General features: G+C 42.0%; 1 protein-coding gene across 1 annotated transcript in view; it reads right to left on the reverse strand.

Moving 5' to 3' along the window:
- The window catches only part of LOC129814855 (dnaJ homolog subfamily C member 16-like), a 33,216-nt gene that overhangs the window by 14,910 nt on the left and 5,822 nt on the right, over window positions 1-12,484 (reverse strand). Inside the window, exons 3-9 of the mRNA XM_055867948.1 lie at window positions 9,438-9,504; window positions 8,981-9,123; window positions 8,439-8,617; window positions 7,858-8,042; window positions 4,297-4,401; window positions 4,048-4,206; window positions 3,767-3,897 (exon numbers count right to left, since the gene is read on the reverse strand). Coding sequence (XP_055723923.1) covers window positions 3,767-3,897; window positions 4,048-4,206; window positions 4,297-4,401; window positions 7,858-8,042; window positions 8,439-8,617; window positions 8,981-9,123; window positions 9,438-9,504 — 969 coding nt within the window. The remainder of the gene's footprint in view (window positions 1-3,766; window positions 3,898-4,047; window positions 4,207-4,296; window positions 4,402-7,857; window positions 8,043-8,438; window positions 8,618-8,980; window positions 9,124-9,437; window positions 9,505-12,484) is intronic.

The following is a 12,484-nucleotide window of genomic DNA, read 5'->3' on the forward strand; positions in this document are numbered from 1 at the left end:
GCTTCCTGCCATCCAGGACCTCTATACCAGGCGGTGTCAGAGGAAGGATCTAAAAATTGTCAAAGACTCCAGCCACCCTAGTCATAGACTGTTCTCTCTGCTACCGCACAGCAAGCGGTACCGGAGCGCCTAGTCTAGGTCCAAGAGGCTTCTAAACAGCTTCTACCCCCAAGCCATAAGACTCCTGAGCATCTAATCAAATGGCTACCCAGACTATTTGCATTGCCCCACCCTCTTGCTACTCTGTTATCTATGCATAGTCACTTTAATAACGCTACCTACATGTACCTCGACTAACCGGTGCCCTCCGCACATCGACTCTGTACCGGTACCCCCCTGTATATAGTCTCGCTGTTGTTATTTTACTGCTGCTCTAATTATTTGTTACCTTCATTTCTTATTTGTACTGCATTGTTGGTTAGGTGCTCATAAGTAAGCATTTCACTGCAAGGTCTACACCTGTTGTATTCGGCACAAGTGACTAATAAAACTTGATTTGAACAGTTGAAAGACAAGGTAAAGGATTTGACCTATTTCTCCTTGGCCCTGGACGAGAGCAGTGAGGCACGTGACATGGCTCAGTTGTTGATATTCTTACGAGGCATAACCCCAGACTTTGAAATTACAAAGGAGCTTGCTTCAGTGTAGTCAATGAAGAGCACAACCACAGGGGAAGATTTATTGCAGGTGGTTAATACGTGTGTGGCAAAGCTGGGACTGAGTTTTGAAAAGTTATCCAGTGTGACCACTGATGGGTGAGAGAACGACAGGAAAAAACGTTGGCCTTTTGAAAAGGCTACAAGATCAAGTACCAGAGCTGAACCCAGATCAGAAAAGTATTTCCTGCATTGCATTATTCATCAGGAGTTGCTCTGTAAATGCATTCTGAAAATGAGCCATGTGGATAGTCACTAAAGTGGTCAACTTCATAAGAGCAAAATCTTTAAACCACAGGCAGTTTGTCACACTGTTGGAAGAGAGTCGGGTCATGCAGATCTCCCCTACCACACAAACGTGAGATGGCTGAGTTTGGGAAAGGTGCTTAAAAAGGGTGTGGGACCTGAAGTCGGAGATTGCTGAGGTTTTTGCAAATGAAAGGAAAATATGTGGATTCCCCTCAACTGCAAGATAAAGAATGGTTGGCTGATTTTGCCTTCACCGTGGACATCATGGCACTCATGAATGAACTGAATTCCAAACCACAACAGAAGAGCCTTTTTCCACATCAGATATACAGCCTTGTCAAAGCCTTCAAGGGAAAATGACTCCTCCTGACCCGCCAAGTAGAAGCCAACAATCTCATCCACCTTCCGACACTACTAGTCTGTTCCCTATCAAAATGACCAGCGGGAGAAGTATACATCGCTGCTTGGTGCTTTGAAAGGTCAGTTTTCCTGTCGTATTGAGGATTTCAAGTAATGGAAAATGACATGCTGTTGGTTTCCCCTCCTTTCACCTTCAATGTGGATAACGCTCCCACTGACCTGCAACTTGAGCTTATCGATCTTCAGTCTGATGCAGTGATTGGAGAACTATTCAAAACAATGTCACTGGCGAGGTTCAATGCATCTCTCGATGAACAAAACTTTCCAAAGATTAGGAGTCATGCTCAGAACATGTTTGTACTGTTTGGGTCAATCTATGTATTGTGAACAGACATCTTCAGTGATGAAATATAACAAGTCAAGGCACAGATCCTCTCTTACTGACTCTCACCAATCCTGCGCAGAGCGACGAAACTATACCTGACTTTACTGCTCTAGTCAATGCCCATCAGACTTTCCCCTCCGTGTAGTTCATTGCATGATTAATAATGAAAATACCTACCAAAAGGAAAATATGGACGTGGTTTATTTCTGTGCATGTTAAAGTTAAATAAGTGGCATATCTGGACGTGATTTACAGAAGAGATATCTATCAACAAAGTCATACACATGATGTATAATCCTCTTATATGATTCTGGCCCACGATGGCAAAAATATATTCTAATGTGGCCCTCCATGGAAAATATTTGCCCAGGCCTGTTCTAAGTGGTACTAGTGTGGATATTAAAGCCTAGTGCAGTCAAAAATCAGATTTTCTTTCGTGATTTTCTTTCTTAAGTTTATTAGGTACACTCATACACTACCGGGTAGGACCTAACTTTTCCTCCAGAACAACCTGAATTATTCGGGGCATGGATTCTACATGGTGTGGCATTCAAACGTTGCTCAATTGTTAATCAAGGGACCGAACATGTGCCACGGAAATATTCCCCACATTACATCATTGACACCAGGCTGGATGGGGCCATGGCCCCATCAATTGACCAGTGTTGGTGATTGCATGCCCACTGGAGACACTTCTTGTTTTTAGCTGATAGGAGTGGAACCCGGTATGGTCGTCTGCTGCAATAGATGCCGTTCTGCACGTCACTGCTTTACTACGCAGTTATTTTCCTGTTAGCTTGCACAATTCTTGCCATTCTCCTTTGACCTCTCATCAACAAGCTGTTTTCACCCACAGGACTGCGTGTTTATTTTTTTGTTGTTGCGTCATTCTTGGTAAACCCTGGACACTGTCGTGCGTGAAAAGCCCAGGAGGCCGGCCGTTACCGAGATACTACATCCGGCGTGCCTGGCACCGACGATCATACACGCTCAAAGTCTCTTAGGGCACTCCTTTTGCCCATTCTAACATTCAATCGAACAGTAACTGAATGCCTCGATGCCAGTCTGCCTGCTTTATATAGCAAGCCACGGCCATGTGACTCACTGTTTCTAGGAGGGAACCATTTGTGAACAGGGTGATGTACCAAATAAACTGTATATTTGTTATGAATTTGATGTATAATGACTAAATGATGTATACATTTAAAAGTTATGATAGGACCGTAACTAACAGAATTCTACCCTGTCTGATGAAGAATGTTTGTACATAGGCAAAGAGGAAGTGTTAACAGACAACTTGTGACCACAGTGAAACTAACAACAGGAAAGATGTCTCGTCCCCACCCGGGGAGGGGAGAAGCCGTTGGGCTTGCAGTAGATTGTGTAACATGTTGCAGCATAAGATAAGCAATATATGTGTTGGAATAAACTTGAAAAACAGCATTGTCAGAGAGCAGGGACATTTATGACGAAATGTGAGGTATATATACCTATGTGCATGGTATGATTGGCAGAGCTCTCGGAGAATAAACATTCTGACTATTGTGACTGTCCTCTGTCTGTTTCATTTCAACCAGAACCTTACAAACTCTTGGCTACAGACAGAGTGTTTAATTGAAGTTCAGTTTATGAACCTTGGGAACATAATTCCCTTAACAATATTGTATTGTATATTTCCACAGTGAGGTTGGAATAATACTGTGAAATAAGAAAATAAAAAATGATAATACCCTTTCAGTGTGAGAGCTGTTTGAAAAGACATCCTGAAATTTCACTCTGTTTTGAAGGGATGGCGTTTTGGGCCAGCCTGGTGACATCACCAGGCGGTAAGTTAATTAATAGACCAATAAGAAAGAGAGTTCCAAACCTCTCCGCCAATAACAGCTAGTTTTCAGTTTCCCCCTCCCCACTCAGACTACTCCCAGATAGTCCTATCAAAATTCTTGGTTGAGAAATTGCACTTTGCTAAGAAGCTATATTTTTGTTTATTTTTGACCATTTTAATAGAAATCAAAGTAAGGTACTAAATTGTTATCCAGAAATTATTTTTGATGTGGCGATAGAAACGGCAGCATTGGACCTTTAAGATCAGAGGCCAGATTTAGTTGGTTCTTACTTCCTGCGTCGGTGGAACTGCTTGATGGGGCAGAGCTCATCGAACAGATGCTGGTTGACCAACCGAGGGACACACAGGTACTTGTTGTTGGACACAAACTCCTCCATGATCTGTCTCTTCATCCCTTTAGCCTGAAGGGGCGGGTAGAGAGAGAGAGAGCAATGATCAGGTATTAAACTGGCAGTCTTGTGGTTCTGACCCCTTCATCACTGACACCAAAACAGAATAAGTCCTCTAGATCCAGCGCATGCAACCATCTTAATACTGGTCCATGAGTTTACCTGTATAATATCAGCAGGTTGCTCAGTGTTCTCCTTGAACAGCAGCATTGTGGGAGCATAGCTGTTGATGTTGAACTGATGCAGTAGTCTGGACGTCTCCGTCAGTCCCTGGTCCACGTAACCAAACCGCACATAGTCCTTAAAGGCAAACGCTGTGAGCTGGAGAGAGGGAGAGAGAAGGGTAAGCTGTTGGACTGATGACCAGATAGATAACCATTTCTCACAGACACACTCGTGTGTGTGTGTTACCTTGTAGAGCAGGGGCACTGCAGGCACTTGGTCAAACAGCAACACGCTGGGATTGTTCTCAACGTGCCAGCTGCCCAGGAAGGACACATAGTTCTTATCTGTTACCTGACAAAGAAAAAGAAAACAACATCAATGGAACAACTGATTCAGTACAGGAGAGATTAAAATGCTTTATATATTCATACAGTGCCTTCGGAAACTATTCAGACCCCTTGATTTTTTCCACATTTTGTTACGTTGCAGCCTTGTTAAAAATGGATTAAATAAATAAAAATTCTCAATCTACAGACAATACCCCATAACAACAAAGTGAGAAACTAAAAAAATGTATTTACATAAGTATTCAGACCCTTTGCTATGAGACTAGAAATGGAGCCCAGGTACATCCTGTTTCCATTCTTGAGATGTTTCTAAAACTTGATTGAAGTCTACCTGTGGTAAAGTCAATTGACTGGACATGATTTTCAAAAGGCACACACATGTCTATACAAGGTCCCACAGTTGGCAGTCCATGTCAGAGCAAAAACTAAGCCATGAGGTCGAAGGAATTGTCCGTAGAGCTTCGAGACAGGACTATGTCGAGGCACAGATCTGGGGAAGGGTAACAAAAATGTCTGCAGCATTGACGGTCCACAGGAACACATTGGCCTCCATCATTCTTAAATGGAAGAAGTTTGGCACCACCAAGACTCTTCCTAGAGTTGGCCACACGGCCAAACTGAGCAATCAGGGGAGAAGGGCCTTAGTCAGGGAGGTGACTCTGACAGAGCTCCAAGGTTCCTCTGTGGAGATGGTTGTCCTTCTTGAAGGTTCTCACATCTCTGCAGCACTCCACCAATCAGGCCTTTATGGTAGAATGGCCAGACAGAAGCCACTCCTCAGTAAAAGGCACATGACAGCCCGCTTGGAGTTTGCTAAAAGGCACCTAAAGACTCGCAGACCATCAGAAACAAGATGCCAAGCGTCACGTCTGGAGGAAACCTGGCACCATCCCTACGGTGAAGCACAGTGGTGTCAGCATCATACTGTGGGGATGTTTTTCCAGAGTCAGGGACTGTGAGACTAGTCAGAATCGAGGGAAAGAACAGAGCAAAGTACAAACATCCTTGATGAAAACCTGTTTCAGAACGCTCAGAACCTCAGATTGGAGCAAAAGTTCACCTTCCAACAGGACAACGACCCTACGCACACAGCCAAGACAACGCAGGAGTAGCTTCGGGACAAGTCTCTGAATGTCCTTGAGTGGCCCAGCCAGAGCCCGGACTTAAACCCGATCGAACATCTCTGGAGAGACCTGAAAATAGCTGTGCAGCAACGCTCCCCATCCAACCTAACAGACCTTGAGAGGATCTGCAGAGAAAATTGGGAGAAACTCCCGAAATACAGGTGTGCCAAGCCTGTAGCGTTATACCCAAGAAGCCTTGAGGCTGTAATCGCTGCCAAAGGTGCTTCAACAAAGTACTGAGTAAAGGGTCTGAATACTTATGTAAATGTCATATTTCAGTTTTAACTGTTTACAAAAACATTTACAAAAATGTCAAAAAACCTGTTTTAACTTTGTCATTATCGTGTATTGTGTGTAGATTGACGAAGGGGGAAACAACGATTTAATCCATTTTAGAATAAGGCTGTAACGTAACAAATTGTGTAAAAAGTCAAAGGGTTTGAATACTTTGATAATGCACTGTATTTTATGACATGCAGTGCAAAAAAGGAAACCTACAATACGTATTACAGATACTGCGTAATTGCAGCAATTATACACAATATATGAGTAAAGTATTCACATATCCCTTTGCATCACTTTGGAATGAAAAGCACTGTAGCTTATTACAGAGCAACTGCGCCACTTTTCAACCTCATATTCATCACCTCCAGCACCAATGCAGCGTCTACATATGTCAAGATGGCACATATACACTACCGTTCAAAAGTTTGGGTGTCACGTAGAAATGTCCTTGTTTTTGAAAGAAAATACAATTTTGTCCATTAAAATAACATCAAATTGATCAGAAATACAGTGTAGATATTGTTAATGTTGTAAATGACTACTGTAGCTGGAAACGGCTGATATATGGAATATCTACATAGGCACACAGAGGTCCATTATCAGCAACCATCACTTTTGTGTTCCAATGGCACATTGTGTTAGCCAATCCAAGTTTATTATAAAAGGCTAATTGACCATTAGAAAACCGTCAGCTATGTTAGCACAGCTGAAATCTGCAGTGCTGATTAAAGAAGCATTAACAGTGGCCTTCCTTAGACTAGTTGAGTATCTGGAGCATCAGCATTTGTGGGTTCGATTACAGGCTCAAAAATGGCCAGAAACAAAGCACTTTCTTCTGAAACTTGTCAGTCTATTCATGTTCTGAGAAATGAAGGCTATTCCATGTGAGAAATTGCCAAAAAACTGAAGATCTCGTACAACGCTGTGTACTACTCCCTTCACAGAACAGAGAAAACTGGCTCTAACCAGAATAGAAAGAGGAGTGGGAAACCCCGGCGCACAACTGAGCAAGAGGACAAGTACATTAGAGTGACTAATTGAGAAACGGACACCTCACAAGTCCTCAACTGGCAGCTTCATTAAATAGTACCCGCAAAACACCAGTCTCAACGTCAAGAGTGAAGAGGCGACTCCGGGATGCTGGCTTTCTATGTACACCTATTCCATTCCATTTTTCTTTATAAATCAGCCGTTTCCAGCTACAATAGTCATTTACAGCATTAACAATGTCTACACTGTATTTCTGATCAATTTTATGCCATTTTAAAATGGACATTTTTTTTTTTTAGCTTTTCTTTCAAAAACATTACTAAGTGACCCCAAACTTTTGAACGGTAGTGTATGTGCTTTGTAGAAAAAAACTATGTTAAAAAGTTACTCGATGACATCAAAAGTTACATTCAAATCATTATTTTCAAACACTATGAGATTCACAGTGACGTGGGGAGCAAGGAAAAAAACCATCCCTCTTACTAGAAAAACTCATTGCAGGTTCTGAAAATATTCCTTACTTTTAACCTTACCCTGTGATGTCACAGAGAAGCATTTTTTCAGGACCTTCTCTTTTAACACAGATCATAGAAACATATACGTAGACATTGGTTTGGTGCTGAAGATAATGAGTGAGGTTGAAAAGTGGCGGAGTTGCCCTACAAGCTATTATTTTGGACCTGTGTTTGCCTCGGAGGCAGCAGGTCCACTACAAACTGTCTGAGGTGTTCCTGACTATTTAGTATAATGGTGCGGATTAACTGAACAGGACAGGTGGCAATAAAACACCGAAAGCCATTCATTTTCAATGGAGGGAAGTGAAATGGGCAGGAGACTGTTGGGAGATCCGAACATGGGTGAGAGAGTGTGAATAGGGCGGGACCAAAGTTGGGGAAAGCTGAATTCTCAGCGATATCGCATCAAGATTGACCAATCAAAGCCTACTATAGCTTCCAGTCTCTACTGGATTGGCTGTTGATACCTAGCACGCTCGCTAGCACCCATTATTAATACTAGAAGTCATACTGGATACGTTGCAATATTGTTAACAGCAGGCCTACCTTTTCCACCAGCCTCTGAGGCAGCAGGTCTTCTACAAACTGTCGCAGGTGTTCTCTGACCACGGAGTAGTGGAACACGGTCACTCTACCATTGACCACACCCAGGATGGATGGCGTGCGATGGACACCCAGCTGGTTGGCTAGGTGACGCTCGTAACCAATGTCAACAATGCCGATACCCACACCTGAGTGATGGAGATCATTCGTTAGGTTGTTACATACCAGTGGACAGTAGAGGGAAGCAAAGACACAGCTGTATTAAACGGATTACAATGGTCTAATGGTATGTTTTGATTCATTTGAGTCACCACTGACTAATAGGTTTGAGCCCATTTCCCCTGTTGTTCTCTTGTCAACGGTTAGTTTCTCCACCTGTGTCACAAACCACACATCAGTGAATGAATTTAACAATCTTCAAATCAGGATTCAACCCCAACGGATTCTTAGTGGCACCCATTTCCTACAGAGTCCACTACTTATGACCATAGCCCTATTGTACCTGGTCAAAAGAAGTGCAGTATATAGGGAATACGGTGCCATTTGGGACACAGCCACGGACTTCCTGGAAGCCGACTTCGTACCCAGTGGCTCTAGCTCCTGTACCGTCTCCCTCCAGACGGGCTCGATGTGAACGCAGGCGAAGCACCACTCGGAGGTGATCTTGATCAGGTAGGGCCGCTTAAAGCTGTCGGGCAGCACCTTGCTGTTGAACCCTGCGTGGTCGAGCAGGTACTTGCTGTCTGAGAAGTCCCGGCCTGACCTGGGGGAAGAGAAGATTTAGCCACTCTTGGGAGGACAATGGAAGTTGATTAAAGATGCTTCTTTACTACTAAACCCAATGCGTTTTTAGCATGTAGCCTTCGTCAGGGTTACCCTAGACAGAAAAATAAAGGAGGCTTTGATACTGTATCTTTCAAAATGGCCTCAGGGACCAATCAATTCAGGGACCCGTCAAAGTGGGAATATATTCACGTATTGATCACTCAGCAGATGCTCTTACCCCGGAGCGACAGTGCAATTAAGGGATGTAAAACCAACACATATCACAGTCAATGCAAGGGACACGAGACAACATGCTATGATTGGCAAATGAGTTGCGTGGCGGCTTTTCCTTTGCACTGACCTAGGGAAATTGAAGAAGGACTCGTCGAAATGGAAGCTGCTGTGGAAGTGTCGGTTGAAGCCCTGCTGGTGCTGACCCTGCTTGTTCTCCTCCATCTGACCGTAGCGGTCATAGTTAGTACGACGCTCCACATTCCCCAGGATCTGAGGGAGGGGATCCAATCAAACTTTACTATGAACTCCTCTCCTCCTCCCGACTGTAGAGTTGAAATACAATTCAGATCCTTGGGAGACCCACAGGGTCAGGATGTGCAGGCTTTTGTACAAGCCCAAAACAATTCAGCACCAGAATCGTCAAGCTCTTGATTAGTTAAGCCAGGTGTTAGATTTGCGCTGTGTCAAAATCTGTAGTGCACACACCCAGTGCATGCGATGTAGCCATGTTAGTTGAATAAACATGAATCTAAACATTTAAGATTTTTGCCTGCATGTGTGTCTGGTAAGTGAAACTAGTTTACCTCATAAGATTTAGTGATCTTGATGAACATATCTTCAGCCCCAGGATCATTGTTCTTGTCTGGGTGCCTTGAACACAGAGCAAAGAGACACATATAGCAGAGGGACACTTAAAAACGCCCATACCAGTGGATTTCGAACACATCTACTCATTCAAGTGTTTATTTTACGATTTTCGACATTGTATAATAATAGTGAAGACATCAAAACTATGAAATAACACATATAGAATCATGTAGTAAGCAAAAAAGTGTTAAACGAATTAAAATATTTTATATTTGAGATTCTTCAAAGTAAAACACCCATTGCCTTGACATCTTTTGCACACTCTTGGCATTCTCTCAACCAGCTTCATGAGGTAGTCATCTGGAATGCATTTTAATTAACAGGTGTGCCTTGTTAAATTCATTTGTGGAATTTCTTTCCATCCTAATGTGTTTGAGCCAATCAGTTGTGTTTTGACAAAGTAAGGGTAGTATACAGAAGATAGCCCTATTTGGTAAAATACCAAGTCCATACAACGGCAAGAACAGCTCAAATAAGCAAAGAGAAATGACAGTCCATTACCTTAAGACATGAAGATCAGTCAACCAGGAACACTTCTAAAACATTGAACGTTTTTTAAAGTGCATTCACAAAAACCATCAAGCACTATGATGAAACTGTCTCTCATGAGGACTGCCACAGGAAAGAAAAGGAGTTACCTCTGCTGCAGAGGATAAGTTCAGTATAGATCAGTTCAAGTAACAGACACATCTCAACAACTGTTCAGAAGAGACTGCGTGAATCAGGCCTTCATGGTCAAATTGCTGCAAAGAAACCACTACTAAAGGACACCAATAAGAAGAGACTTGCTTGGGCCAAGAAACAAGAGCAATGGACATTAGACCAGTGGAAATCTCTCCTTTGGTCTGATGTGTCCAAATTTTTGGTTCCAACCGCCATGTCTTTGTGAGATGCACATTAGCTGAACAGATGATTGCCGCATGTGTAGTTCCCACCGTGAAGCATGGAGGAGGAGGTGCGATGGTGATTTTCTAGTGACACTGTCAGTGATTTATTTAGAATTCAAGGCACACTTAACCAGTCTTGGGCACGTGAGACGGTAGCGTCCCACCTCTTCAACAGCCAGTGAAACTGCTGGGCGCCAAATTCAAATACAGAAATACTCATTATAAAAATTCAGAAAACAAAACATATTTTCAAAACATATTTTACATAGGTTTAAAGATGAACTTCTTGTGAATCCAACCACGGTGTCAGATTTAAAAAATGCTTTACGGCGAAAGCATACCTTACGATTATTTGAGAACATAGCCCACTAGACAAATCATTACAAACAGTACCCAGCCAAGTAGAACAGTTACAAAAGTCGGAAATAAAGATAAAATTAATCCCTAACCTTTGATGATCTTCATATGGTTGCACTCAGCAGATATTAATTTACTCAATAAATGTTCCTTTTGTTCGACAAAGTCTCTTTTATATCCAAAAACTTCAGTTTTGTTTGCGCATTTTCTTCAGTAATCCACAGGCTCAAACGCAGTCAAAACAGGAAGACAAAAAAATCCAAATTGTATCCGTAAAGTTCATAGAAACATGTCAAACGATGTTTATATTCAAACCTCAGGTTATTTTTAGCCTAAATAATCGATAATATTTCAACCGGACAATAACGTCGTAAATTTAAAAGGTAAACAAGAAAGGCATTCTCTGGGTCTCACGCATGAAAAAGCTCTGTGACACTTTAGGGTCCACTCATTCCGACTGCTCTTACTTCATAATTTTTCAGAATAAAAGCCTGAAACAATTTCTAAAGACTGTTGAGATCTAGTGGAAGGCATAGAAACTGCAATTTGAGTCCTAAGTGAATGGATACTGTAATGGCATTGAATAGAAAACTACAAAACCAACAAAAAAAACTACTTCCTGAATGGATTTTTCTCAGGTTTTCGCATGCCAAATCAGTTCTGTTATACTAACAGACACTATTTTTTTTCTATCCAAATCTACCAGTTATATGCATATCATATCTTCTTGGCCCGAGAAGCAGGCAGTTTAATTTGGGCATGCATTTCATCCAAAATTCCGAATGCTGCCTCCTACCCTAGTGAAGTTAACCAGCATGGCTACCACAGCATTCTGCAGCGATACGCCATCCCATCTGGTTTGCGCTTAGTGGGATATAATTATTATTTTTTCTCCCAAGAACACACCTACAGGCTGTGTAAGGGATATTTGACCAAGAAGGAGAGTGATGGAGTGCTGCATCAGATGACCCGACCACCACAATCACCCGACCTCAACCCAATTGAGATGGTTTGGGATGAGTTAGACTGCAGAGGTTAGGAAAAGAAGCCAACAAGTGCTCAGCATATGTGTGAACTCCTTCAAGACTGTTGGAAAAGCATTCCAGGTGAAGCTGGTTGAGAGAATGCCAACAGTGTGCAAAGCTGTCATCAAGGCAAAGGGTGGCTACTTTGAAGAACGTAAAATCAAAAATATATTTTGATTAATTGAACCGTTTTTTGGTTACTACATGATTCCATATGTGTTATTTCATAGTTTTGATGTCTTCACTATTATTATACAATGTCGGAAATAGTCAAAATAAAGAAAAACTCTTGAATGAATAGGTGTGTCCAAACTTTCACTGGTACTGTATATACAGTGCATTCGGAAAGTATTCAGACCCTTTCACTTTTCCCACGTTGTTATATTACAGCCTTATTCTGAAATGTATTAGATTTAAAAAAAATCTCAATCTACACACAATTCCCCATAATGAACAAGCAATAAAAGTTTACAATTTGGCAAATGCATTAAAAATAAAAAAACAAATACCTTATGTCCTTGCTGTGTCTGAATCCTGGCTTAGAAAGGCCACCAAAAAATCTGAGATTTCCATACCCAACTATAACGTTTTCCGTCAAGATAGAACTGCCAAAGGGGGAGTTGCAATCTACTCCAGAGATAGCCTGCAAAGTTCTGTCATACTTTCCAGGTCTATGCCCAAACAGTTCGAGCTTCTAATTAAAAAAATGTATCT

The sequence above is a fragment of the Salvelinus fontinalis genome, chromosome 18, assembly GCF_029448725.1.
Source record: "Salvelinus fontinalis isolate EN_2023a chromosome 18, ASM2944872v1, whole genome shotgun sequence".
NCBI lineage: Eukaryota > Metazoa > Chordata > Actinopteri > Salmoniformes > Salmonidae > Salvelinus > Salvelinus fontinalis.